The sequence below is a fragment of the Zosterops lateralis genome (genome assembly GCF_965231275.1).
Source record: "Zosterops lateralis genome assembly, chromosome: 4".
Lineage (NCBI taxonomy): Eukaryota > Metazoa > Chordata > Aves > Passeriformes > Zosteropidae > Zosterops > Zosterops lateralis.
The window spans coordinates 39,425,178-39,450,845 of record NC_139765.1 but is presented as its reverse complement, the minus strand read 5'-3'; the positions used below and the strand labels follow the sequence as shown (position 1 = coordinate 39,450,845).

The 25,668-nt window shown below is 41.1% G+C and overlaps 1 protein-coding gene across 2 annotated transcripts in view; it reads left to right on the top strand.

The window, feature by feature from the left end:
• The first annotated feature begins 6,691 nt into the window (after positions 1-6,691).
• RAP1B (RAP1B, member of RAS oncogene family) overlaps positions 6,692-25,668 on the top strand; it is a 30,436-nt gene continuing 11,459 nt past the window's right edge. The window contains exons 1-2 of one of the 2 annotated variants that reach the window (XM_083860557.1): positions 6,692-6,803; positions 25,010-25,094. In XM_083860557.1, the coding sequence (XP_083716683.1) occupies positions 25,038-25,094 (57 nt within the window). In that variant the 5' untranslated portion in view covers positions 6,692-6,803; positions 25,010-25,037. Of the gene's footprint in view, positions 6,804-14,056; positions 14,170-25,009; positions 25,095-25,668 lie in introns of those variants that run through there. The other variant, XM_083860558.1, reaches the window with a different exon arrangement.

The window sequence follows — 25,668 nt, the reverse complement described above, 5'->3', positions numbered from 1 at the left end:
ATGGAAAAGGAAAATTGTAGAAAACAACAAAAATTAGGAAGAGCAGGGAGGAAAACTAACAATTCAGGTGGCAATGTCATTAAAACAAATCAGAATTTTTATTTTATGTCACATAAATAAAATCATGGCCCTGTGCCTTCTTTAATTCGAATTGAATATGGAAATGCCACACGGGGCACACAAACTGGCTACAAAACTAGCATAGCCTGTGGAGTATCACCTTAGCATGTGAAACAGAGCACCAGGGCAACGAGAGTATCATTTTCATGGAAGGAAATGCAACACCAGGGCAACAGCTTCCATTCTGTCCCTATCTTTGGTAGTGATTCACAGGCCTCCTCTTCACCAACCTCTGAATGTTCAAATCCTGTCTGGAGTTCAAATTTAATGCTGCTTGAGGTTGAAACAGAAGATTCTGTGTAGTTCAGAGGTAATTAAAAGTCTTGGGACTTCTGAATTTCTAAGAAAGGGAGAGGACAGCATTTTCATTTCAAATGCATGTCTTTACTGATAAAAAGTAAGTATAAACAACAAAGATACCCCATATGAATAGGATATTATGAAATCCTCAATTTGAAGTTCATCAGAACTGCATAATACAGCAGAAGTAAAATGAAAGTATTCATAAAATAAATGTATTGCACAGATCTTCTATTCAGACTTCCAGGACAGTTAAGGAACAAGAAGGGATTTGATCCCTGAGTCCTTCTAAAGGTGACAGCAGAAAGGGCCAAACAGATCATAGGCCTACTAGGTGATAAACCACCCTGAAAGTCGGGCTGAAGTGAAGCAAACAAGCTGCAGAGAATGATGAGAGGGAGAGAGCAAGAGGAGGCAGAGTGGGGAATACCACGTCTTTGCACAGGTCTGATGCCATTGATTATCACTGCACCCATACAACACAAAAAAACATCCAAACTTTTCCAGATCTATGAACCATGGCCTGTGCCAGATGTAATATCTCATCTGGAAATGGTTTGAATATATGCAGTTACTCAAAATCAACGTTTTCCTGTTTTACACTGCTTATTTAGAGGATACAAAATTTCACTAAAATGTTTTCCTCTAACTATATTACATACTGTTGGATTAGTGGTAAACTAATGAAATTACTGTTTAAGGTTTGCAATTTATGGACTTTCTAAGAAAGAACTAAAACAAAGAAATTTTTATCAGCTAAAAAACACATTCATTCGGAATAAAAAGGAAAAAAAGGGAAAAAAAAAAAAAAAAGAAGAAATTAACCTGCTTTTTTTCCATGGCCAGAGGAAAGATTTGGCAGAACAAGGCCATATGTATAGACAAAGCTAAGAAAAAACGATCTAGCAAAGTTATGAAATAAATTCTCCTTCCTGTGCTATACATTTTGTTTTTTCTAACCAAATTGAGTAGCAACACTAATGAACAACTAATGTAAATAATTATTTTCCCATGAATGCTTTCAGCCCATTGTGTTAATTAAAGCTTGATTCTGAAGTGGACGGAAACAAAAAAGAAGCAATGAAAAGTCACTTCCACATGAATATGTCAGTGTAAATTGCTGTATTAATCGGGATATAATTCAGCTGCTAGGGAAAGCAGGACACAAACAGTGAGTATTTTTAGGCCTGTCATTGTTAAATATATTTGTTCCTTTCTTAATATTGACACGAAGCAGAAGTGAATATATATTTTAAATGCAAGTACTACTAAATGTTGCACACCCTTCAAGGGCTGAATTTAGGTCCTGGTATAAAGCTTATTAAAATCAACAGGAACATTTCTTTCGTCTCCAGTAGTCAGAATCTGGATATAAAGGAGTATGCTAAAAACAAATAGCAATGAAAAAGGAAAAAAAAAATAAAGAACAAAACAAGGGTATGATAGTTAAAATGTTTCTACTAACATTCAGTTATAATTATAAACATGTTTTTACCAAGTAAAAATTCTGTATTTTCATGTTCTCATAGAGCAGAGTGAAAAGTACCCACTTTCCCCGTACTTGATAGCACTACCACTATGGTGCTATCTTTGATCAGGCTCCTCTCTTTTGCTATCTGGTAATGGGGTGAAGAAGGACATTCTTGGGAATAGTGCAGTATTTTAAATGAGGAAACTGTTCGTTTACAACTTTATACTGACACATTGTAATCAGTCATCATCATCAGTTAACTGCTATTGCACACAGCCCTTTTATGGAAGACTTTGAAGAGCTATCCAGGTATCACAGCAGCTGGTGATTCAGAAAGTAGTAACCCTCTTTCTGCATCACGCGCTGCTAGGAGTGTTCTCCTGGAAAAGCAGGGAAGTAAAACTTCTGAAGCTTTGAAATTGTGAAAATGTATGTCTTTCTTTCGGCGCTTTTTTTTTTTTTTTTTTTTTTTTTTTTTTTTTTTTTTTTTTTTTTGTTTGAGGGAGAGAGAGACAGAGAAATAGTCACCCATACAGATTTTCCTCCAGGTAATTACATTCCTTCTTAGTTTCAAGTAGATACATTATTCTTCATTTACACTTTTAAAGCACTTATGTTGCTGTGACAATCTTGTTCCTTATCTGATGAGCTGGTTGTCCAAAGCAATTTGAAAGCTCTTTTCCACAGAGGGTAAAATAAAGTAGGCTTTTCCTTTTACCAAATGAATTCTTATTTTTAAGAGTTTCAATTCCAGAGCTGGGGACATTTTCTTGAATCCCTCTGCAATTCAGAGTATTGTGCTTTCATCACAGCTAGGTTGTGAAATAGCTATTCCTTGCTTTATCTGAAGTAACTGCGGTGATATAAAAGTAGTCTCTCAAAGACAGAAGAAAATAGATTAAAAAATTAGACCCCTGTAAATAAATGCTGACATTTACAATTTAAATTGCAGTACTGTCCATTGCCTGTTGTTCCCAAGCTTAAAAAAACAAAGGCAAATTTTGCTCCTCAAAGCAGTTATCACAGGGTAGGGAAGGAGACAAATCACAAGATAAAGGGAGAACTGTATTGTATGAACAAATAATAGGATTCTGGCCAAGGATAAGGAAAAGGGTTAGTTCAGTAAGAGATTTTGGCAGATAAATTGAAGAGTCATGGAACATCACTTAGAGATAAGAAAAAACATTAACTCAAGATAGTTTGGAGGAGGAAGAGGAGCAAAGTGACAGAATTTTCCTCAACAATGAGGTAAACGTATGGAAAGTGAAAAAAAAAAGTTGAGAAAAAAATCTTCATATCAAGTTTCAGTCAAGCTTGTGATTAAACCAATGTTTAAACAACTTTGATTAGCAAACAGCAATACATCAAGAAGATGCAATGAAGAAGCAGAACTGCATAATGGAAGCTATGTCTGAAGGGAAGATGTCGAAGGAGTAGAACTGATAATTATCAGGTGAAAAAACTCAGGCTGAAGCTGTATCAACAGATACAAAGACACAGAGAAATTGCATTGAGTCTGGAGGGGAAGACACATCCCTGAAACAAGGTTCCATCCAGACAGGTATTCCCACTCTGCATGACTAAATCTTCTGAGTATGGAGAAAGAGCAAATGAAAATCATGTTGAAGGATATGGAATGAAAAAAAAAAAATCTCACATACCTATGTCTCAAAAATATGTTACTTTTTTAGTGTTGAAGAAGTTTTCTCTTTATTGCTCTCATGATCCAAAGCGCATTCTGATCCAGTAACCATTCTCTTGCTGGAACAGCTGAGTTGTAGGGCTAAGAATTGATCCCTTCCAGTCCATTTACCTTAAAAGATGAAAAATTTGCTTCCCCTCCCAAAGCAAAGCATCTTCTTAGGATTTACCAAATGGCATTTCTTTTCCCTTCAGGACAAATTTCTAGAAAAGCTCACAGCTAGCTGGCATGCAGCCAGCACTGTATTCCCTGGCACCACATACCCATTTAACTTTAGAGTTTGCTGGCACGAGCCAGCTCTGCATTCTGTCCCAGAGATGGCTGTGTTTCAGCAGTAATGAAACTGCAATACACATAGTGCCACATTCTTCACTCCAACACCCATGCAGCCCCAGTGAAAACAATGCAGACAAAGTCAGGAAAATTACATGGAGGTGACCAAAGGCTGCCCTGCCAAGCTTTTATTAAAGAATCATTTAAAAAGTATTACTTTGTTTTCCCCAAATAATCTACTGACCTCCACCTTACTCCCCCACTAATTCCACAGAACTTTTTAGCAAGACTTGTATTTTCCTCCTCATCTTCCATCAGAGGGGATCTTCTATGTTCTCTTGTTCCTCACAAGAGCCATGACATTATCAGATGGCTCACTGTGTTAGTGATGAGCAGACTGAACTACCTCCAGCTAATCACTGGTCATTGAAATAAAAGGGTTTTGAAGTACATGCAGGCAACTGGTAATCTGGGAGACAGAGATCACAGCATAAAGGACAAGTGCTACAGTGTTTTGAAAGGTTTATTTGACGTTAAGATCCATATGCATAAGCAGGTCTCTACTGCTTTTTGTTCAGTAAACAGGCGGCTGAGTATTTGACCTTCCTCTTTTAAAAATTCCAGATCAATGCTGGGCACAGGCAGGCCCACTAAAGCAAGCTGATGTATCCGTGTTGTTCCTATTCAACACTACAGCACTGTGGCCATATCCTCCTCATTTCACCCATATTCCTGGTTCTCTGGGGAGTTGCTCTATCATGGGGAAACCTTCAGCACTCGTTCAGCTGCTCGAGTGACCGCCAGTGATTAGGCATCTATGAAACTCGGAGCAAGCTGAGCAGAGCAAGGCCTGTGAAGTACCGGGTGAGTGTGCTTAACAAGCACACCAATTGCTATTTGCCAGTCACACTGATATGAGTAAAGCTGGTTTAAGAATTGTGCTGAGGATTAGCTAGATGATTCATAGGAAAATCCAAAATTAAGGGCCCAATTTACATTCAAACTATGTGGCTGAGAGAGCTGGGGAGAGGGAACACTTGGTCTCTTGCTTAGAATGAATCCTAATTGCCTATTTCTTCTGGTTACAGTGATCAGTCTCCAAACGTGTCTATATTAAGCAAGCCATATGTTTATAATATGTGTATATACACTTCTTCTAAAATACTAAGTTCCAGATACCCCCAAATGAAACTCAAAACACCAAGATCTGCTCACAGAGATTTACTCAAGACTCCCAAAGGCCACCTTCCTCTTTTGTTATTGTTAAGCAAAAAGGAGGATTTGCCCCAGAGACTATAAAACACAGAACAATTAAAGGCACACTGTAAAATACTATGACATTAATGAAATGTATGTGTTCCTGGAACAGTGCAAGTTATTTGTGATTAACCCAGTTCATTGAAGAAAGTTGTGAGGGCTGAGGATATATATCTTTGTTCTTTTTCTCTGAATATTTCTGGGTGCTGATAATCGTATCTAGTGACAGAAAAAAAAATAAGAACACATGTATTTTTCTCTCTGGTGAGCTAATATGCTACACAGCTAATAATTGCACGAAATGTTCTTCTGATTTTCACTTGAAAGGCTGTACTTCACCTATTCATCTCATTAATGATTTTTGTCCTGCATAGGATGCCTTGCTGAGAAAAGACTGGTTTCTATGGACTTGATTTCTCACAACCAGAGCTCTCTTGCATTATCCATCTTTTACAGGGATTCATTATCAAAGGACTGCACACCAGTTTAAGCTGCAAAACACCAAGAGATTTGTCTGGACTTTGGAAGAGATTTTATGACGTTCAGGACTTGGGAGCAACACTCTAAAAGAAAAATCTTTTTTAAAGCGTGTCACTTTCTGGATGCCGTGTATCCCGATGAAGTCTTCCCTACCAAGGGCAGCTCATCTCACTGGTCATCCTCTGACCCCGCTGTGAGCTCCAGCATGTCCCACAGATTAACTTGAAGTCACAACACCTCCCTTTTCTATGTCTGTGCTAGAAACAGAAAGCCTCTGCTTCCTCCACACCCACTCTCCCTGCCAGAAGCCTCAGCCTCACTGCAACTTCCTGTCGGTTTTGTACACTCTTGTGTAAGTGTGGAAGTGCGGTGGACTTCCTCAGAACACAAGTGTTATCTGAAAGCACCACCTTAACTATTTGCTTACTAAGTGTTTCCCAGAAATATAAATGCTCATTTATTTTTAATCTTTATCAGCTAAACCCTTTGTAACTGTAAAATATGAGTGACACTTGGGGGGGGGGGGGGGGAGAGACTGATTTACATATTTTTGGACTAAAGTAACAGAAAAGCCAATACGGTAATTATTTGCAAGCATTGGGAATCCTGCTTTGTACCAGCAAGACTGTTCACATCCAGAGGCAAAACCATCCACATAAAACCAGCAGTGTGCGGCATCTCTGGGACACCCTTCACCAGTGGATCTCAACACCCTTTTAGAAACGCAAGGACTACCGCACTGGCATTTACTTTTCCAGCTCTTTACGTTGTTAATTAACTCTAATCCACCACCCCTCGCTCCTGGCGCCCCTTTGAGCGGCGCCTCCCCTCAGCCCGCCCGGAGCCCCGGAGCACGCGGCCCGCGGGGGGGCGCTATCCCAGGGCGGGGCGGGCCGAGCCCGGTCCCGCGCGCCCCCGCGCCCCTCGCGCCGGGCCGGGGTGGGGCGGGGCGGCCGCGCGCCTGCGCAGGGGGCGGCGCGCGGGGTCAGCCCTCCCCGTGCCCGCCCCTCCCTCCGCCCCCGCCGCGCCAGAGCGAGGCTGGGCGTGCGGCGTCACGGCGACGGCCCCGAGCCGCGCCCCGGCACAGGCGGCGAGCGGAGCCGAGCCCAGCGGAGCCAGCGGAGCGCAGCGGGCGCGGCGCAGCGGGATCGGCCGGCGAGGCGGCGGCGGGCGGTCGGCGGGGAGCGGAGGCGCTGTCCGGTGGGTAGCAGCGGGCAGCGCGGGCCGGGCCGGGCCCCCGTGGCGGGGAGCGGCGCGGCGTCTCTGGTACAGGTGGCGAGGCGCGGCGGGGCGGGGCGGGGTGGGGGCGGCGGCGAGAGGGGGGTGGCGGCGGCGGCGGCGGCGGCGGTGGCGGTGGGGAGCGGCGCGCTCTGAGGGAAGGGGCACCAGCCTGGAACATGGCGGAAGTGGAACCGGGAGCCGCCGCCTCGTCCGGCCTCAGGCGTGGTGGGACCCCGAGGGGTGGGGGAGCGGGGCGCTGGGGGACAGCCGCCGCCGTCGGGCCCGGGGCCCGGCCCTGCCTTGCGCCGCCGCCCCCCGCCCGGCGGTCCCCGGAGCAGAAGTTGGAGCGGAAGCGGAAAGTTGTAACCCCGCGGGTCGGGGCCGCGACGTGGGGCCCGGCCGGGCGCGGGGAGGGGCGGGTGACGCCCGGGTCGGCCCCGCCGCGGGCGGGGAAGGGGACGGGGCCCGGCCGCCGCCGGCGCTGTCAGCGGGAAGTCCGAGCCGGGCCCCACCTAGTCCGGCCGCCGGAGAGAAGCCGCTTGCTCTTCCGGCCGGTGTGTGGGGGGGCCGGAGCCGCCCGCCGGGGCTGGTGCCGGGCCGGCCGCGGAGCGGGACAGGCAGACAGCGCGGGGCCTGCGCCTTCGCTTCCTGCTTAGCGCTAAATGAAAAGGAAATGACAGGGACGTTCGCCTCGTCTGAACACCCCACCGTCACCCGTGTCAAAGCAAATGGAAGAATTTGACTGACGTTTCCTGCGCCAAACCCGTCTAATAAGCCTGAGATCCTTGTACCCTTCTGCGTGCGTTGGTGAAGAAGTGGTGGAAGGAAAACAAAGTTTGCTGAGGGGAGAATAAAACCAAATCTGACCTCGCACTGGCCCTAGATTATAAAAGAGAGTGAGAAACCAAGGTTTCCTGCAAAAAAAGAACAGCGAGTTTTTATTCCCATTTCTATCTTGAAGGCGTGGGTTATGCTGCTCAGGGTAAATGAAACAAAAAAAGGAAGGTCTTTTTCTCTACTGCTTTGGCGTGCAATAGGAGGGTAGTACAGTTCTGAGACAGAGGGTATGTCAGAGATGCCCAGCTTGAAAATCATACAGGTTGTGTATATGTTCTTTCATTTAGGTATTTTGATTAGTGTAATTGTAATTTTTCACATATAACAGCTACATCTTACCCCAGGATGAGATGAGTAGACAGTGTCTGACAGAGACTTTTCAGTACTCTTTCACAGTGAAGTGTATGTTGAAATTACTGTTATAAGAAAAGGAGACAAGAAACACTTTTCCCATGAGTTATAATTAAAAGGCAATGAAGCAATCACATTGCCTTAAGAAAAAAACATTCAAAAACAAGTGTATTTCCCTTTGGAAAGACTCTCTTCTCTCTAAGAAAAACTTTGAGCATTATTGAAGTTGCTACCTTTTGGATAACTTGCCTCTGTATTAAAATCAGAAGCTTCTGGGAGGGAAAAAATCCAATCCAACTTGGTAGAGTTGGGTATTTTAATTTTTATTATTCATTGCACCTTTTTTTACTCTTGCTCAAAATCTATCCTGTAGACTTCTTTCTAGATAAAAGTTAACTGAGTGACTAGTGGAGGATACTTGTACTATTCATATTAAAGGCTCTGCAGAAATAAACTGATTAGATAGGATGTTTTATTCTTTTAGTGCCTGTATGTTTTCAGAGATGCTTCTTGTAGTGATATGAGCTGCTTCAGGTTTAACTTAAGGCCGTAGTGTAAAACTGTATTACTTATCTGTACCAAGTAACTGAGTTTGGAATTACTCTGTGCAATTTAAGTACCATGTATCTTTTGCAGCAAAGATGATCATACTTGGAGCACCTGTCTGCCTGGGGGTGAAATAATCTGCAAAACAGAGTTGAAAGACCAAAAAAAAGTTTCTTCCCTTATATGGGGGAAGAAAAAAACAATAGTCTTTTTACTGTTGGTACCTGTGCTTCTATTACTATATATATGCACTATGTAAGTTTTCTGAGTGGAATTAAAATTGTGCTATTTTGTTCCAAACCACTCCTGTAGGACAGTTAATCAAAAATAAATCTGAAGTGAGCCATGACAGTTCTTTTTGTGCTGTGCCAGTTTTTGCAGAGTAAAACTGACTGTCTCGTTAATTGAGAGCCTTTCTGGAGCAGAGGCAAACAGATGGGAATCTAGGTGAGAGCCTACAGAAGGAGAAAGAAATTGCTTCTGTGGCTGAGGAAGGAAGTGTGCTGAAGGCTACACTGTAGCTTGTGATCTCACAGTTAGTAAATGTGACAGGGAACCAAAATAAACAGTTGTCCACCTATCATCTGGGATGTGGGAAGTGCAAGAGTCACAGAAGTACTTGAGTACTTGATGCTTACTGCTGCCGTGCCAATCCTGTCATCCGCAGAGCTCTGCTGCCTGCTCGGGGTTAGGTGCAGAGAGGGGCTCTTAAGGATAAGAATATCTTACCCATTAAAACATGCACTCTTGTCCTTGCGTGTATGCTGAGAGGGTGGGAGGATCCTTTATGAATTGGCCTAAGTGATGCTTAGATGACTTTCAGATACCTGGCTGACATTTGAGAGTGTTTGTCAGGTTAGCCTCAAGTTGTGAGTTTTAATCAAAATTCCTCTCTTAGTAAAACATCACTCAGCATAAGCTGAGCGCCAGAAGTCTGTGTTTAGCTTGTAGTTGTGAATGCTGCCACTCCTTTACCTCAGAACAAATCCAAGAGCAGACTGAAGTGCACTGTGTGGTGTCAGTGTGCTGAATCCCTGCTGAGTTGGGGCGGGCTTCTGCTGTGTTCTGTTGCATCTAGGTCAGGTAGAGGGGTATTTTAGGCAACCTCCTTGTTCAAAGAGATGAAAGGAGTATCTACAGTAACTACACCTTCATATTTCAAGGTAAACTTTGTTTTCCTACTCAGATGTAGTTATGATGGTCTGTTTCTATTCTTCTCTTGTAAAGCAGAGGGAAAAAATTAGTGGTTTTGTACTTGATTACCATTAATGGACCTGTTTTCAAGTTGACTGAGTTTTCAAAGTTGTTTGACAGTTGACTGTAGTAGATCTTAGGACCTTAGAGCATTTAATGTATGGCTTTTTCCATAAGTCCTCTTATCCATGAGGCAGCTGGGTGAGACAGGCATAGAAGAAGTAATATTTTGATGAAGTCATGGCAGATTGCTTGTAGTAGGCAAATGCTATTTGGAGAAAGTCAAAGACCTTGTCTACTGGTACAGACTGTTTCTTCCTGAAGCAGTTGAATGAGGTTACCTTCAAAAGCAGCAGTAGGTTATGGCTTGAAACTCATCTCTCAAGCTTTAGAATATGTAAAGAAAGACTGGACAACCAAAAGTTTTTATTTTTATGTGTGCCTGCTCATGCATGCTGTTGTGAGCTCCTGACATACTGCGTGTTCCTCTCTTCTAGCAGCAAGGAAAGGGAGGAAGGCTGCAAACACCAGGTTGGAAATCTGCCCATTAGGCAACTTTTGAAATATAAAATTATTTGGAGGCCCTCTTGCTATTCAGGATGCTTTTTTTTTTTTTTTTTTTTTTCAAGAACAGTGTTTTAATAGTGATTTTTACTAATGAAGCAGTAGAGTGAAAGTCACTATAAGACCCTAGAGGAATGTGCATTATAGAAATACAGAAACTTTTTAGAGATGAACCAGGATGAAGAGGAGGCATTTGACAAATCTTGTACACTGTCCCAGTCAGTACTCTATAGTTATTAATCTAAGGGTTTGATGTTATTTGAAGTAAATCCCTGCTATGCAACTATGAAAAGAGACTGCCAAGTAAGTCCACATGGTTAGTTCATTCCTGACCAAGGGAGGACGGCTAGACCATATTGTAGGAGTAGGACAGCCTAGCCCTTCTCCTGGATTGGTGTTTGCATCCTGTGGCAGACAAGCAACATCTCATGTTTCTTCCCAGCTTGAAATTCTCTTCAGGAAATCTGTACTTTCTTAGATCACTTGGTATCATTCCTGCAGCTGTTGCAACACAGGAAGCTGGCCTAGATCTGAATGACTTGACCAGGTCTTCTGTGAAAAGGATATTGTGTGCCCCTGTTACTCATTCATGAAATAATTTTCAATGTAACCCTAATAGTAGACCTGTAAGAAACCTTACAGCATTTAAATTTTTGGGCAGTATTGAAGACCTGGAACAGGAGAACAGTTTATTTTCATAACTGAAGACAAAGCAAGGCTCTGCAGTTATTATTATCTAATTTCAGTAGGTAATCTGGATTAAAGGAAAATATGTACTTCAGCATTTCCATTAGTATGGCTTACTCTACTTTTTGTGACATTAGATGGCAAATGTTTTTTCTTAAATTAATGTCTTAACTATTGCCCAGATAATGTGTGTTGTCTAACATCATCTTCAGTTAATCTGAAGTAATTTGTAGACACAGATAGTCCCTGCAACCGTTTCTTTTTGTTTCTCTGCATTAGTTGTCTCAGCTTTTGAAGTCTTGTCCTATTTTTCCCACTGACAGTCTCTCTTTCTGAAACCTAACCTATTGGGCCTTCACTTTTTTTTATGTCTGCAGTGAAGAAAAGTTTCTTAAAAGCATGCTTTGTATATCAGGAGGAAGCAAAAAAACAGTACCACCATGTCTCTGTCAAGGATGAGCTGCAGACACTTGTGAGTTATCTCTGTGGAGCTGTAGAGGGGAGGTACAACAGATAGAAGGAGGACCTGTTACTAGGAGTAGCACTTCAGCACTGCAGAAGTGCAAGTGGTTTTGGTAATTGCAGAGTCAGACCAGCTACTTTAATTTTTTTTTTTTTTTTTTTTTTTAGAGATTTCATGTATGGTCAGTATTTTTTATATGAAGCTAACATGCTGAACAGTAGTTGGACTGCATCAGAACACAGATTACAGTGATAGTTTAGTTGTAAAATTGTACAGTCCTTGTTTGCAGTTCATCAGACTTCTGTAACATCTGGTCTAATATTCCTCCCCTAGAAGTGATTTGTTAGAAGACTAGTGGAAAGTTGCAAACTCTTTCAGAAGGGTAAACTGGAATGTGGAGTGGAAGAAATCTCCATTGAAGTGGAAGTTACCTAAAAATCTTAATCTCTGCAACACAGTGTTTAGGACTAGATTGGTTTATTTATCAGCAGATATTTAATGTTGATACTGAGTTGTGAATGCCTTATTGCTGGAATTGTTCAAAGCCAGGCTGGATGAGGCCCTGAGCAACCTGATCAAGGGGGTGGTATCCCTGTCTGTGGTTGGCAGAACTACATCATCTTTTAGGTCCCTTTCTATTCAAGCCATTCTGTGTTTGTGGCTGTGCCCAGGTGTGTGTGGGAGCAGCCCAACAACATACAGGAACTTCTTTTATTAATCTTGTAAATGTGCAGCAGTTATGGGGGATTGGTAGAGTTTGTAAGATGTGGTCAGTAACCCCCCCCGTGATCTTTTACTGTGAAGCCACCTACAAGGTAACATTCTGAAAGCTTGATGCACAGGTTGACCCATAAATGTAGCCTGCTTGGCTTCATATCATTGCTTCTTGCATAAAATATTGCTGAAGGATTTTCTTTTGGTTAGGAGAGTGTATAAATTAATACAGCTTGCAAAATCTTGACTCTCGCACTTCTGGAGTTATATTTATATAGTTAGTATGAATGAGGATATATCAGCTGTCTTTTTGTGACCCTTCTGACTTGTTTAAAATAGAGGTTTGATGGGCAGTAGACATTCTGTGAGTGTGGTGATTTTATTCCCATTCAGGGAATGGTCCTTTTGTTATTTACTGTCTGTTGTTCATATTGGTAGAAGCATAGAGAAAATGCAATGTGTTTTCATGGGTTTTATGACGAGGAGCATCAAAACTGACTTTGTGGCAAGTGTGAACTCACATTCAGAATTCTTGCAAATATAAAACCAATCCATAGATGAATTTCCGAGGTAGTTTTATATCAACAAGTGTACAGTTCGAGATGCCTTGAACTTGTTCTTTGTGAGCTGTGAAATGTTATGTTCAAAAATCCAACCTCTACCAAGATAAGTTATTTCAGAATGTGCTATGCTTCTAGAAACTGATGCCAAATTGTCATCAAATTGTCACTTGGTGGAATCAAAGAGACTGTAGTAGTCCTGTGGCATCAAGGAGCACTGAAGAGGCAAGTATAGCTGACTGTCATGCTGGAGAATATCACTCTTCCATTTTTCTGATACATCTTTTCTGACTTGGTAGCAGATTAGATGGGATTTCACCAAAGAAGAGACACCCTGGCACTTAATCTCTGTGGACATTGAGTAAGTTTGGAGACAAATAGAGAGAAGCGGTAATGCTACAATAATCAAGGACACATAACTAGTTTTTTATCTGAATGCTTGGTCTTCAAATGCTCTTACTTTTGGTGTACAATTTTCTACTTACTTTTAAGTCTGAATACTAGAGAGGGAAACAAACATTTCTTAATTATATCTATGTATACCGGTAGTTATTGTTGTCCTTATTTTATTGTTACCTTTTCACCCTTCTTTATATTTGAGCCTAAATTTTTATGTTTGCTTATATTTTTAATGATCCTCTAGTTTTTTGTCCTGATTTCCCTAAACCTTGTATTTCAGGAATTGCCCAAAGCTAAACTGAGGTTCAGCCAGAGATCTTGCATAGAAAACTTAAGTGTAGTAGCTGAAATTCTGCAAAGACTGAGGAGTTGAAAATGAGGTTTTACAATTAAGTGCTTTAGGCCTCTGTGTGTGCTTGTGTTTGGCATTCTTTTGATCTATGTGTTGCTTTTCATCAAACTCCTTAAGAGTAGTCTCAGAAGAAGAATGCTGTATCAATGTAAGTAGAAATTAGAGTGAGAAAATAGGAATATTTTGTGTGCACCCTGGAACAGAAAGATCTAGTAAGTTGTCTGGTTTTATGTTTGAAGAACAAAAAAGTCCTAAAGTCTTTCTTTTTTCGTAGAAATCTGGGTCCTGTTTAGCCAGGAAACTGGTGAAGAGGGAACATTAAGTGCACGTTAGTTTGAACATAATTAAACTACAGTAACCAATATTTTGAGCAATATGCAGTCTTGCTAACTAGCCAGAGGCAAGATTTTAAGATGCAGTTTGCAAAAATGTTTTTCAAAGACAAATATGTCAATATGAAAATATTTGTATTTACAGGTAATGCAATTCTCTCATTATTTAATCTTATTGTGAGAGTGCTTTTTAAATTAAACTTGGTGCTATAAGTTTCACAGAGGAAAGCTGAAGCCTCTTTTCTGAGCTGAATGCTGAATCTGCTGTGGTAGAAGTGAAAATAAGGAGCTGTCACACACTTGCCTTCAGAAGATTGAAGTCGTGGATCACAAGAATCTAAACAGAGTAAGCATTCAGTAAACTGCAGGCACTTTAAGCAACGTGGAAATGAAAGACTGGTTACCTGAAGGATAAACTTATTTCACTGGGACAGTCAGGGTGGACTGAAAAGTCATTCTGCTCGGGCTTTGCCCAAAATACAGATTGTTTTGAGGTGCTTATGTTTAATTTGCTAAAAGTAAAACTCTTCAGCGAAAGATTAAGGATGTAGTGGTGATGCTCATTCAAATGCTGTGGTGATGTGACTGTCATAGCCTAAATAATAGATGACTCTTAGAAGACATTTATACAGATTTTATTTAGAAAGGTCTGCCCATCCAAAACCCTAGAGTCAATTTAACATTTCAATAATCTTTGGACATCTTCTGTTACCTTATCAATATGTTTGATTTGTTGTGGGTTGACCCTGAGTGGACAGCAGGTGTCCACCAAAGCTGCTTTATCACTCCCCTCCCCAACTCTATGGGGTAGTGTGTTGAGTTTGTTTGCATTGCCAAGGTTTGGTAGTGTGTAGGCTATAGGGCCTTATCTTCTGTCAGAAGCTGCTGGAAGCTTCTTCCGTGTCTGGCAGAGCCAATCACTGGCAGCTCCAAAGATAAATGTGCCACTAGTCAAAGCTTGGCCAACTAGAGATGGTGGTAATGCCTCTGTGATAACAGATTTAGGAAGAAAAAGGAAAAAGAAGTTACTGCACAGTCATAACTGCAGCCAGAGGAGAGCAGGGTAGAAACATGTTAGAGGAACAACTCTGCAAACACCAAGGTCAGTAGAGAAGGAGGAGCAGGAGCACCAAAGCTGGGATTCCTCTGCAGCCCACTGAGGAGACCCACGCTGGAGCAAGTGAATTCCTGAGAGGAGCCTGTGGGAGGACTGCACTGGAGCAGGCTCCTGGCAGGATCCTGCGGACTGATGGAGAAAGGAGCCCACACTGGAAAAGTGTCCTGATAGGACTTGTGATCCCGTGGGGGACCAGTGTTGGAGCAGCCTGTCCTTGAAGGACTTTACGCCATGGAAGAGTGATCCATGCTGCAGCAGTTTGAGGGGTTCTGTTGCCCATGGGATGGACTCATATTGCAGCCATTTGTGGAGAACTTGTTGTTTGTGAGATGGACCCGCACTGGATAAATTCATGGTAAACTATCTGCTGTGGGAGGGATCCCACAGTGGAGCTGGGGAAGGGCTCCTCTCCCTGAGCAATGGGAAAAACAACCTGTGGTGAACTGACCATAACCCCCATTCCCTTCTAGCTGTGCTGGTGGGGAAGGAGGGAGGGGTGGGGGAAGATGTTTTGAGGTCTTACTTTACTTCTCATTATCCTGCTCTGATTTTGTTTGTAATAAATTCCGTTAACATCTCTAATTCCAGCCTGTTTTGCCTCTGATTGCACTTGGTGACTAATGTCTTCTGGTCCTTACCTCAACTTATGAACCTTTCATTGTATTTTCTCTCTCTTGTCCAGCGTGGATGGTAGTGATAATGAGTCTTTGGTGAGTGCCTGGCATCCAGCCAGGGTCAACTCACTACAGATAGAAAAAATACAGCACAAGGCTTGTGGGTCAAGATAAGGACAGGGAAGACCACTTGCCAGGTGTTGTCATGGGGATAAAATAGACTTAGCTTGGGGAAATCAGTTTAATTTATTGCAAATCATACCAGAATAGGATAATGAGAAATAAGCCCAAATGTTATTAACACCTTCTTCCCAAGCTTGACTTTACTCCTACATTTTCTGCCACCTCTCCTTTAAAGGCACAATGGGGTAGGGAATGGGGGCTACATTCAGTAGCATGTACATGTTGTCTCTACTGCTCCTCCTTCATCAGTAGAAGGACTCCACACACTCTTCTGCTCCAGTGTGGGGTCTCTCCCATGGAAGATAATTGTTCACAAACTTCTCGAGTGGCAGTCCCTTCTGGGGGTGCAGTCCTTTGGGAACAATCTACTCCAGCATGTCATTCCTATAGTGTTACAGCCTCCTCCTGGCATTTATCTCCTCTGGCCTGGGGTCCTCCCTGGGCTGCAGTGGAGCAGCCTGTCGCACCATGGGCTGCAGGGGAATCTGCACCGACACCTGTAGCATCTCCACACCCTCCTTCTTCACTTCACTCTGGTGTCTGCAGAGTTGCTCTTGCAACAACTCTTTTCTCTGCTGCTGCTGTTCCCCCAGCAGTTGACTCCTCCAACTCCCTTCTTAAATATGTTGTCCCAGAGGTGCTGCTGTTACTGATGGACTCAGCCTTGGCCTGCAGTCTGTCCTGGAGCCCATCTGGTGCTGGACATGAAGGAAGCTTCTGGCAGCTTCTCACAGAAGCCACCTAGCTAACAAAACATTGCCATGCAAACCAAATAAAATTTGACTTCTAGCAAGGTGAGTCTGGAGGTATGACAGGTTTCTCCAGAAAATGGCAAGCTTTGAAGATGCAAAAGAACCAAGGATTATGGTCTAAACGTGAACTAGAGTATTCTTAAGAAGATTCAAATAGAATCTTGTGAAGACTTGATTAAACAAGTTTAACCCTCATTAATTTGGTAACTCTGTACTAAAGATCTAGTCCATGTAATTGAAAGTGGTATGGGGATGAGTATGATTCAAAGTCATTTGGTTAAAATTAATCAGCTTTTTGTGTAGGTGTCCTCATGGAAGAGGACATGAGCTCAGGCTTGCAAGTGTGAATTGCTTACCTTTGAGGTTATGCTCCTAACTCACAGATCTTTCACCTCTTGAAAATTTGTGACCCATTAAATGAGAGTTCTGGGTGGGCTAAGGTGCATCAGCTGCTCACAGAGCAGATGCAGAGCAATGACAGTTCAAGCTTTGCATGCAAATATCAGCTAGAATTTGTTTTTGTGGGGGCTGTTGGTTTGGTTTTGGGTTGGGTTTTTTTGTTGGTTGGGTTTTTTTGGGGGGAGAATATGGATATGGGGAATTGTTTTAGTGGGTGGATTTTTTTGTGGGATTTAGTTTTAATTGTTGAGGGTTTTTTGTGTTTGGGGTTTTCCTTGAATACACTCTTCTAAAGCTCGTGGCAACTTAACAGTTGCCTAAGGAGCAATCAGGTTGTCTGTTCATCTCCATATGGACAGAGGTGTGAAGGTCAGTGTCTGCAGTTGTCATCTTCTAGTTAAGGTTTGCCTGTGGGTTGGACACTGTCTGCAGAGCAACCGTTCCTAGGTTCAAAGTGCTACTGCCTTGCTGTCAGAAACAGAGCAGGACGTTTTGCCCAAGGTTCACCCTCTTCAGTTAAGCATGTCAGACCTTTTAGAAACTCAGGTTCATCAGTGGATTCATCTCATGGAGTTAATTGTGCGAAGAAGCAGTTAAGGTTGCCCCTTCATTGCACAAGTAGCAAAACCATGTGGCAGAAAATGGTGGTTGTTGCTGGGTGTCAGTGTATGCCTTTTTCAGGTTATCCTCAGGACAGATGTCTGAAGCTTTAACAAAAGATCTTTTGGTGAAATTAGCTATAATTTGAGTGAGGTTTGTTGCTCGTGTTCAAATACTGTGTTTCTATTAGGGAAGTATCAATTGAGAGTCAAAACAGACATGAGTGACAATTACTCCGGACGATGCTGGTGTGGTTCAGTTATCATGAAAGAGCTAATTTTATTCCTGATAATGACTGCTTGTAGAGAGAAGTCTCAATTTGCATAGAATCAGTGTCTTTTCAACAGATAAAACTTCTAATCTTAATTAAAATGACGTATGGGAATTTGTAAAACTTCTCTCTGGCTACCAACCTGATTTGTAATAGAATTACTGTAAATTGCACTGTGGAAGGATACCTTGTACATAAAGGCCCTACATAGTTGGGTTTAAATGGCCAGTAACAAAGCATCATATAATGAGGAAAGAAATCTTTATATCTGTGCCTTGATGATGTGTTAGTAATCTAAACAAACCTGAATAAAACCCAAACTTCTTACAATGAAGACAGTACAAGTAATGATACATTGGCATGCAAGCTCTGGCGTTGCCAGGGTGTATATGATGTGTGGGTTATGGCGAAAAATAAACAGGAGAGAAAAAAGGTGGTCCTGGAATTGCAATTGAACCCAGCATTGGCTTAGGTCTGTAGAAGGAAACCCGATACAAGGCTTTACCAGTTCAGCAGCCAGTGGCACAATCAAAGTAGAGCTAGGATTGCCAGATATTAAGCAGATACCAGATGGAATTTGAGACTAGATCTTGCTTCTGAAAGAGAAATTAAGATGCCTTTTTCCAAAAAAGAGTATTTTAAGCCAGCTGGCAAGCTTAAGGTAACTTTCAAACTGCACTTAGAAAAGAAATATCTTAACTCAGAAAGCTTCCATGCCTTACTTGTAGTCCTGCTGGCTTTTACATTGTTTTGTAGCTTGAAAGATAAAATTTAGTGTAACAATTATGGGGACAAATACTTACATCTGCTTTTAATCAGAAGCATGCATATCAGGTGAAGCATTTTGTGTATACTATGATGTGGCAATCCATTAACTTGGAAAAATTAGTGCTAAATACTGATCCAGCTCTGTAATGACAGTAGAGACAAAATCGCAGCATCAAATTGCTGGCTCAATTCTCAGAACTTGCTTTATGGTTGAATATCTAGCTTATGCATAGCAAGATATTGTAATGTGGTAATTATGCATTCTCTGAATTTAATATACTTGCAGTATATTTTAAAATGTGTGTTGTTTCTGTTTATTGCCTGCCTGAATTTTCTTTGAAAGCATAAAAACTATTTGCAAATGAGTTTCTTCAGGAATTCCAAGGTCATAATTTTAACTGTAAGTCTGACTGGTAGGACATTCACAAACAGCTTTCCTGGAGGATGGTGACTATTTGATAGAAATAGGGAGAAAATGCAAAATCATGGCAAACAGACACAAAAATATAAGGATGATAAATGTTACAAATTCCATTTGGAGCTTAAATAGATTCTATTGCATGGGCTTTAGAAGATAGTCCTCATTTGAATTGACACATTAGAATTTTTGCACAAAGTTGAAACTTGAACTCAGTAAGTGTTGAAGCATAGCGTATTCTTAGTAGCATAGAAATGTTCATTACATCACTTGCTTTGAAAATGCTTTTTGTATTTTGTGTGAATCTACTGCAAGTTGCACATGATTTTTAGTCTCTCACATCAGGAATCTTTCATCCTGAGCTATCAGTCTTGACTTTAAGCAGGCAGGTTTTACCCTTACAACATCCATTAAATTTATGTTCAAATTAAAGACCTAGCTGGGAGTTAACTTTGGCTTAAGAAAAAAAACCACCAGATTTTATTCAGCTATTCTAATTATAGACAGTGGAACTAGTCTCACAAGGTCAGATGCAGTTAGCTGCTTTGCAGAAATGGTGCCTGTGTGCAGTATTAATCAAGGTAGCTCCCTTCAGTGGAAGGAGGAAAACTTGGTTAAGCTTTCTCTGTGTAAGTGTCCCTGTGGGCTGTTCAAGCAGCAGGTTAAACCTTGGTGCTCTGTTTGTGCTGCAGTAGCTTGTTCGCAGGTCTCTGGCTGTTTCTCAGGTGATTAGTATGATTTCATGTCACTGAATAAGCTTAGCCACCTAGACAGCTTCTTGAAAATCCTCTGAAGATTGTCTGACATCAGTTAAAATGTTTGGACATAATTGAAGAGCTATTTTTGCCCAAGAAAAATTACAATATTCGTGCCCAGAAGAATTAGCTGCTCAACTGACAAAATACATGTTTGTCAAGACCAGAAACTATCAAAAACAGGTAAAAAGTAGAAAAAAAATTGCTCCTAGCTTTGGTTACTGAACAGTTGATTTGCTTCCAGAGAGTCTGCATTAGTAATGAAATAGCTGTACTTACAGGAATCTTGAGTATGAAAGTCTTTATTAGACCCTGATCAGCCTTTCAGAATTGATTTCTGAATAATATTTTTTATAAATTTTTACAAATGTGTGAAAATCAGCTCTAGAGTATTTTAACTTCTCTTTCATAAGAGGTACACTTACCCTGTTGAGTAAGGGTTAACTAAATTGCTTTAACTTATAAAGCCTCTAAAAGTTCGTGAAAATGAACAGGCTTCCACTTTGGGCTATGTTGTCAAAGTTCTGCTCACGGGCTGAACGTTTTCAGGGAGGGGGGGAACCCTCCTCAGAGTTGAGAGATAAGAATTTAGGGCATCACACATGTAAGTATTTGGGGAATATTAAGAACAGCACACATCATCTTTTAATTAGTTGTTTACGTGAAGAAAAGGTTCTAAACCAAGAGATTGAAATTGTAGTGGAATCTTGATGGTGTGGCCATTTGAGACTACTCCGGTATCAGAAATGGGAAACATCTCTGGAAAGACATAATCCTCTGAGCTTGGCCGGTCCCGTGACTGAACTAGTGCTGTTTTTCCAAAGTCTGACCATTGTTGTCTTGTTTCATCTCAGGGCTAGTATCTGCTTTCTGAGAAAAAGATTGGATTTTTTTCCCGTGGCTTTTTTTCCCACCACTGCTAATTGTAAGCAGGTAAACCAGTCAGTTAATCTGTTTCATCCGTCAATCTAGTAGTGTTTGAATCTTTTTTTTCTCATGCAAATAGTTTGGGATTAATTTAGGAGTGCTGTTCTCAAGGCGGTTCTAACAAAGTCTCTTCCAGAGAGGTAAATGTTCTGAGGCAAAATTATTGGGAAAATTTTAGTGAATACAGTGCAACCAAAATGTCAAAGTCTGAACAAGAATCCTGTTGTCTGTGAAGTGCTAAATAATCATGATCCCTTCTGAAAATGATATGACTTCTGGGGGGGGCAGTTTATTTAATTCCATACCTGAACAACGAGTTCATAAAAGCAAGTCTTGGGAATATCTTCAAGTAAGTGACTGTACCTGGTTCATGTCTTCAGCCTGGGGCTGAGCTCCAGTTACAGCTTCTTAAGGCTTAATATCACTTGAAAAAATAGGAATGTTAGCTTTCTTATCTCTTAGATAACAAAGTTCAATCAGAACTCAAAATTTGAAACTCTGAAGGAATTGAAAGAAAACTAAATAAAAAATAAAAAACCCACCTCACTTTCACAACTATCGCATCAATCCCAATTACCAATGGTATATGACTTTCCTTGAATTCTTCATTGTGTGGTTGCTTTTTAGAAAAGCTGTACTAGCAATAAGTGTGCAGTTTTTTTCATTCAACTCTATAGAAAGGTTACTCATTCCTCAACTTCCTTAAAACAAGTTATTGGGTATATTTGCTAGGAATAAGTTTAAACTTACTTGTACCTAATTGTTGGATGTTTAGATAGATACTTCTCAAGTGTCCAATAAACCTGGGGATGTCTTGCTTATCTTGCTCACATATCTCAGTATCTTTATTTCTGTTGTGCCTGTTTGAGAATACTCATTTTGTATCCCTGAGGTGATCTGGGGACTAGAGACAGATACTGTTGTTGGACTTGACCCTAATTTATTCTAGACATGCCAGCCCAATACAGTGTTTTATGGCTTAAACCTCCTCTTTTAAACCTCTGCTTTTTCCCCCCACTCATTTGTCACTAATGAGCAAAAAGGAAATCCTGTTGGCACTAGATGAATCTGGATACATTATTACTTCCAGAGTCAAGCATTGTGTCAACTGAAAAATAAAGTAAGGGCATGGTTGGGGTTTAGGATGCCAGCCTGTCGCTGTTGTATTAGGGACGGCGTTAATAACAATACATGACTCTCTTCGGTCTCAGAAGGCAAAGAGGGAAATCTTTATTTTTGACCATCCTTTTTATAGACAATTTTGAGGGACTGAACATGATTGGCTAGTAAGAAACAACACCCCTCAAACATTTTTACAAGTAAACAACAAGTTGAACAAACACCTGTGAAGACTGTTTTTCACCTTCAAGGACTGTTTTGATTCCTCCTCACAATTTCTCAGGCCAGTTTGAGAAAGTTATGTGACTTAATTTCAACAGACTCTGCTGCTGCTGCCCAATCTCTCACATTCAGCATCCACACCAGCCGTTTCTACAAGATCTGATATGGAAAACCAGGTTTGATCAAGAGCAGAGCCAGGTCAGGTGAGCTGGGAATCACGGGAAAGTCAAGTTCAGGAGAGATCAGAGTCAAAGCTCAGTCCTGGGGCATGCTTGCAGCCATCAGGCACACTGGTCAGTGAGAAGGCGTGTGCTGGGCTTTAACAACCTCAGATATTTGATAGACTGCAGTGTCCTACATGATCCAGTGGTTTCTTGGATGAGGAGGCAAAGATCTGCAAGCAGGAGCATTTTGTTAGGAAGGCTCTTTTAGCTAGGAATGGAAGTTTTCTTTTCTGTTAGAAAACAGTAAGAGAAAGGTGAAGTGACATTAGTACTGTTGCTCAAAGGCAGTGAGGTAGTAGATGTAAGTGGCAGCAGGCTATAGATGGTGCCTCTGCTGCCTGCTGTGTTAGGGATGTCCAGGTTAGAGTTCTTAAAGTGTTAGAGAGGGTGTGTTTGTGTTCCATTCCAAGGTGTAATGGCCAGATGATAACATCTGCAGGGACGCCAAGCTACCTATATGCTATATGGGGGTGTGCATATATAAAGCATTACTGTGTGCTCTCGGTGAGTTAAAAAGTAACTGTACAAATGACAAAAAATTGTCACAGTAATAGAAGTTAGTACTTGTATTGTCCATTGCCTGAGTTTGGAGGGAAGGTCAGAGAAATGTTTAACCTCTACAGCAGTCTTGCTTTGTCCTCAAAGATCTTAAAAAGCTTTTTGCTTAGGTGTTTATTGATTAAGAAGATTGCCTAACCAAGCTGTAATACTCTGTGTGTGTACATATATATATATATATATGTGCTTTAACAGTGTGTCACCACTTAAAGTAGGAAAATCAGCTCCAGAATGTTGTACAGTGATTGGATATTTAGGGTTGAACTTCCAAATCTGAAGGATGCTGAAAGAAGCTTCAGCTTGCATTAAATTCCTGAATTGTTGTTTCTGACCCAAAAATTAAATCTACAGTCTCTCACTAAAACCAAGTTAGTTTATTTCAGGATTTGGAATTTTTTTTGGAATTGTAGATCACCAAGTAAGAAAATGTTAGAAATAACTTAAAGCAGATATGTGGTACCTGCTGCTGAAGTTCTGTTACTTACAAACAAACTACTGTCAGCCTTCATTATTGATATCTCCATATCTAGGTGCTAACTCCAGTCTGAGGAGTGAAAAATTCAGCTTAAACTTTTCTTTTAAAGACAGTGAAATTGCTGCCAGTCACCAGTTTACTGTACTGGGATTTCCACTACACTCACTATGTTTATGTCATTCTAGTGATACCCTTCTAAAAATAAAAGGATAACTGAATGTTTGTTTTAAAGAAATGACAGTAATGTAATTATAGGCTTAACTTGTCATGAGTTTGAGAGATGCCTTTCAGTACAGTTAGAAACAATCCTGTTTACAGAAAGACTGGACAGTTTACAGATTTGTGGATCTAGCAGATTTACAGTGGTGCCAACTAGATAAAACTTGTGGTGTGTATGGTTCTTGTGACCTGTGTTTGCAAAAAATTTTGTAGGGAGAGAAGAGTTTTTAAGTCAGGAGTGAAAAGATGTCCTATTAGGTGTGAAAATCACCAGAGTCTCAAAATGTATTGTTAATGGAAGCCTGTGGAGACATCTCTTTTGCCGGACATCAGGTCAATTATTTTTCCTTAAGGCTTTCTCCTTTTGTGAGGGACAGTTTAGATCAATTGAAAGATTATGCATTTGCAGGAAGAAATAGGACCTGGTCTCTTGATTTCTCCATCTTCTGACACATAGATTTAATCAGTGATGGTAAAGGCAGGGCTCTACCATGGTGGTTAAATTTCTGCATAAATTCTCTTAGCATTTGGTTTTCAACACCCAACAGATGGTGTTTCAGATATTTCAGAGATGCTGTCCAATTACTGATGAGAAGGGTCTTTTTTACCTTATTTTCCTCCCTCCTTACGTTTTACAAGCACCTGTGTTGGATCCTTGCACTTTCCCTTTTCCCTGGCCTGTAGATTATTCATTAGTTGGGGATGGTTTCATCTTTCTTTGGGAGTGGAGAGGAGAGAAAACAGGTAATTCAATCTGATAAGTGCTAGAGTCCCTGCAGGAAAGGAACTGAGACCTTCCTCGGGGAAGCAGTAACAGTGCTGCCAGCTCAGTTGCCAGCAGGACTGTAAGGGGTGGTGTGGGTTTTTGAGCATGACCCAAAGATGTGTCCCAAAATCTGTGGCCTTGTTTTGGTTTGATGGGTCAGTTTTCAACAAAGATGAGCAAGCAGATCTCATGGTTGGCTGTTGGTAGCCACACCAGCTAGTGTGGAACAGGGAAGTAGATCTAGTTTGTAGAAGAGGTATAGTCTCAAAATACTATTTTGGTTGCTTCCACTTACTCATGAAATGAGTCATAATAGATCTAGTGGAACATTAAACAGTTTTCAGACGAGGGAAGGAATTTTTTTTGGAAAATGATTTCTGGGCTCCTGCTGTTCTTTTTAAGAAATGTTTGTTTGCTGGGAAAGGGGAGGTTTTAATTTTCTTGGAAAGGTCTCTGTGATTCTTTGTTTAGTGCTTAAGTGTTTCAGAATGATAAAATTAATGCTCTGTCCTCTTGGATAACTATTTCTTATGAATAGTAACTGTTAGCTTTAGTATAGTAGAGTTTGTTTGATATTTATGAGAGAAGCAGTAATGAGGTAGAGCAAATACTATATCTGATGGTTTGCAGCATTTTATTGTAGCTGCGTTAAGAGTTGATAGAAAATATCTGCTGTATTAAAGAAGTTAACTAAGGATTTTTTATCAAACCCTACTTAGTGAGCTGGATTGTGGTGTCATTGTTGTACTTCCTGCATATAGAACAAGTTTTAATCAGACTGGTGTTTTGTGTGTTTCAGGTATCGAGGGTGATTTATCTCTTGCATCATGCGTGAATACAAGCTAGTGGTTCTTGGTTCTGGAGGTGTTGGCAAGTCTGCTCTGGTAAGTATGAGGCAGTTCAAATATGGGTTTTTTGAAACTTACTGTATTTTTTTTTTTCTCTAATACACACTCTAGTAAAGTATATTTCTTTACATAAGCACAAATAAATATAAGTGTTAGTAATGCCCAGTGAGGCATTGTGGCTAGTAGATAGATCCTTTACTGGGTGTATCTGCATCCATTGGTGCATTCTCCCATGCTGCTGTTTTTGTGTGGCTTTGGTTGATGGTGGTTGATCAGCCTCGTGCAGTGAGCTGCAGAGCTACAGCCTTATGGGGGTGTCTGACTTTGACAGATAAACCAGCTATCAGTCTGGGAAATCAAGCTCCTCTGTGAATCTCTCAAAGGATGTAAACTAGCTTGCCCCTGTAAGTCCTGTCTCTAGAAAGGTCTTCAGGGTGCTGTTTGCTTAATGTTTGACAGCAGCGTCTTTAGCGCTAATGTTTTTGTGCAGATGGAAATACAGATTTGTATGTTGGTGGGAAGTTGAATGTGTTTGATGCATCCTTTCTGTGAGAGTAGGTATATAACTGTGGCAAGTAGATTATTAAAATGCATGAGCTCTTTTATTTAC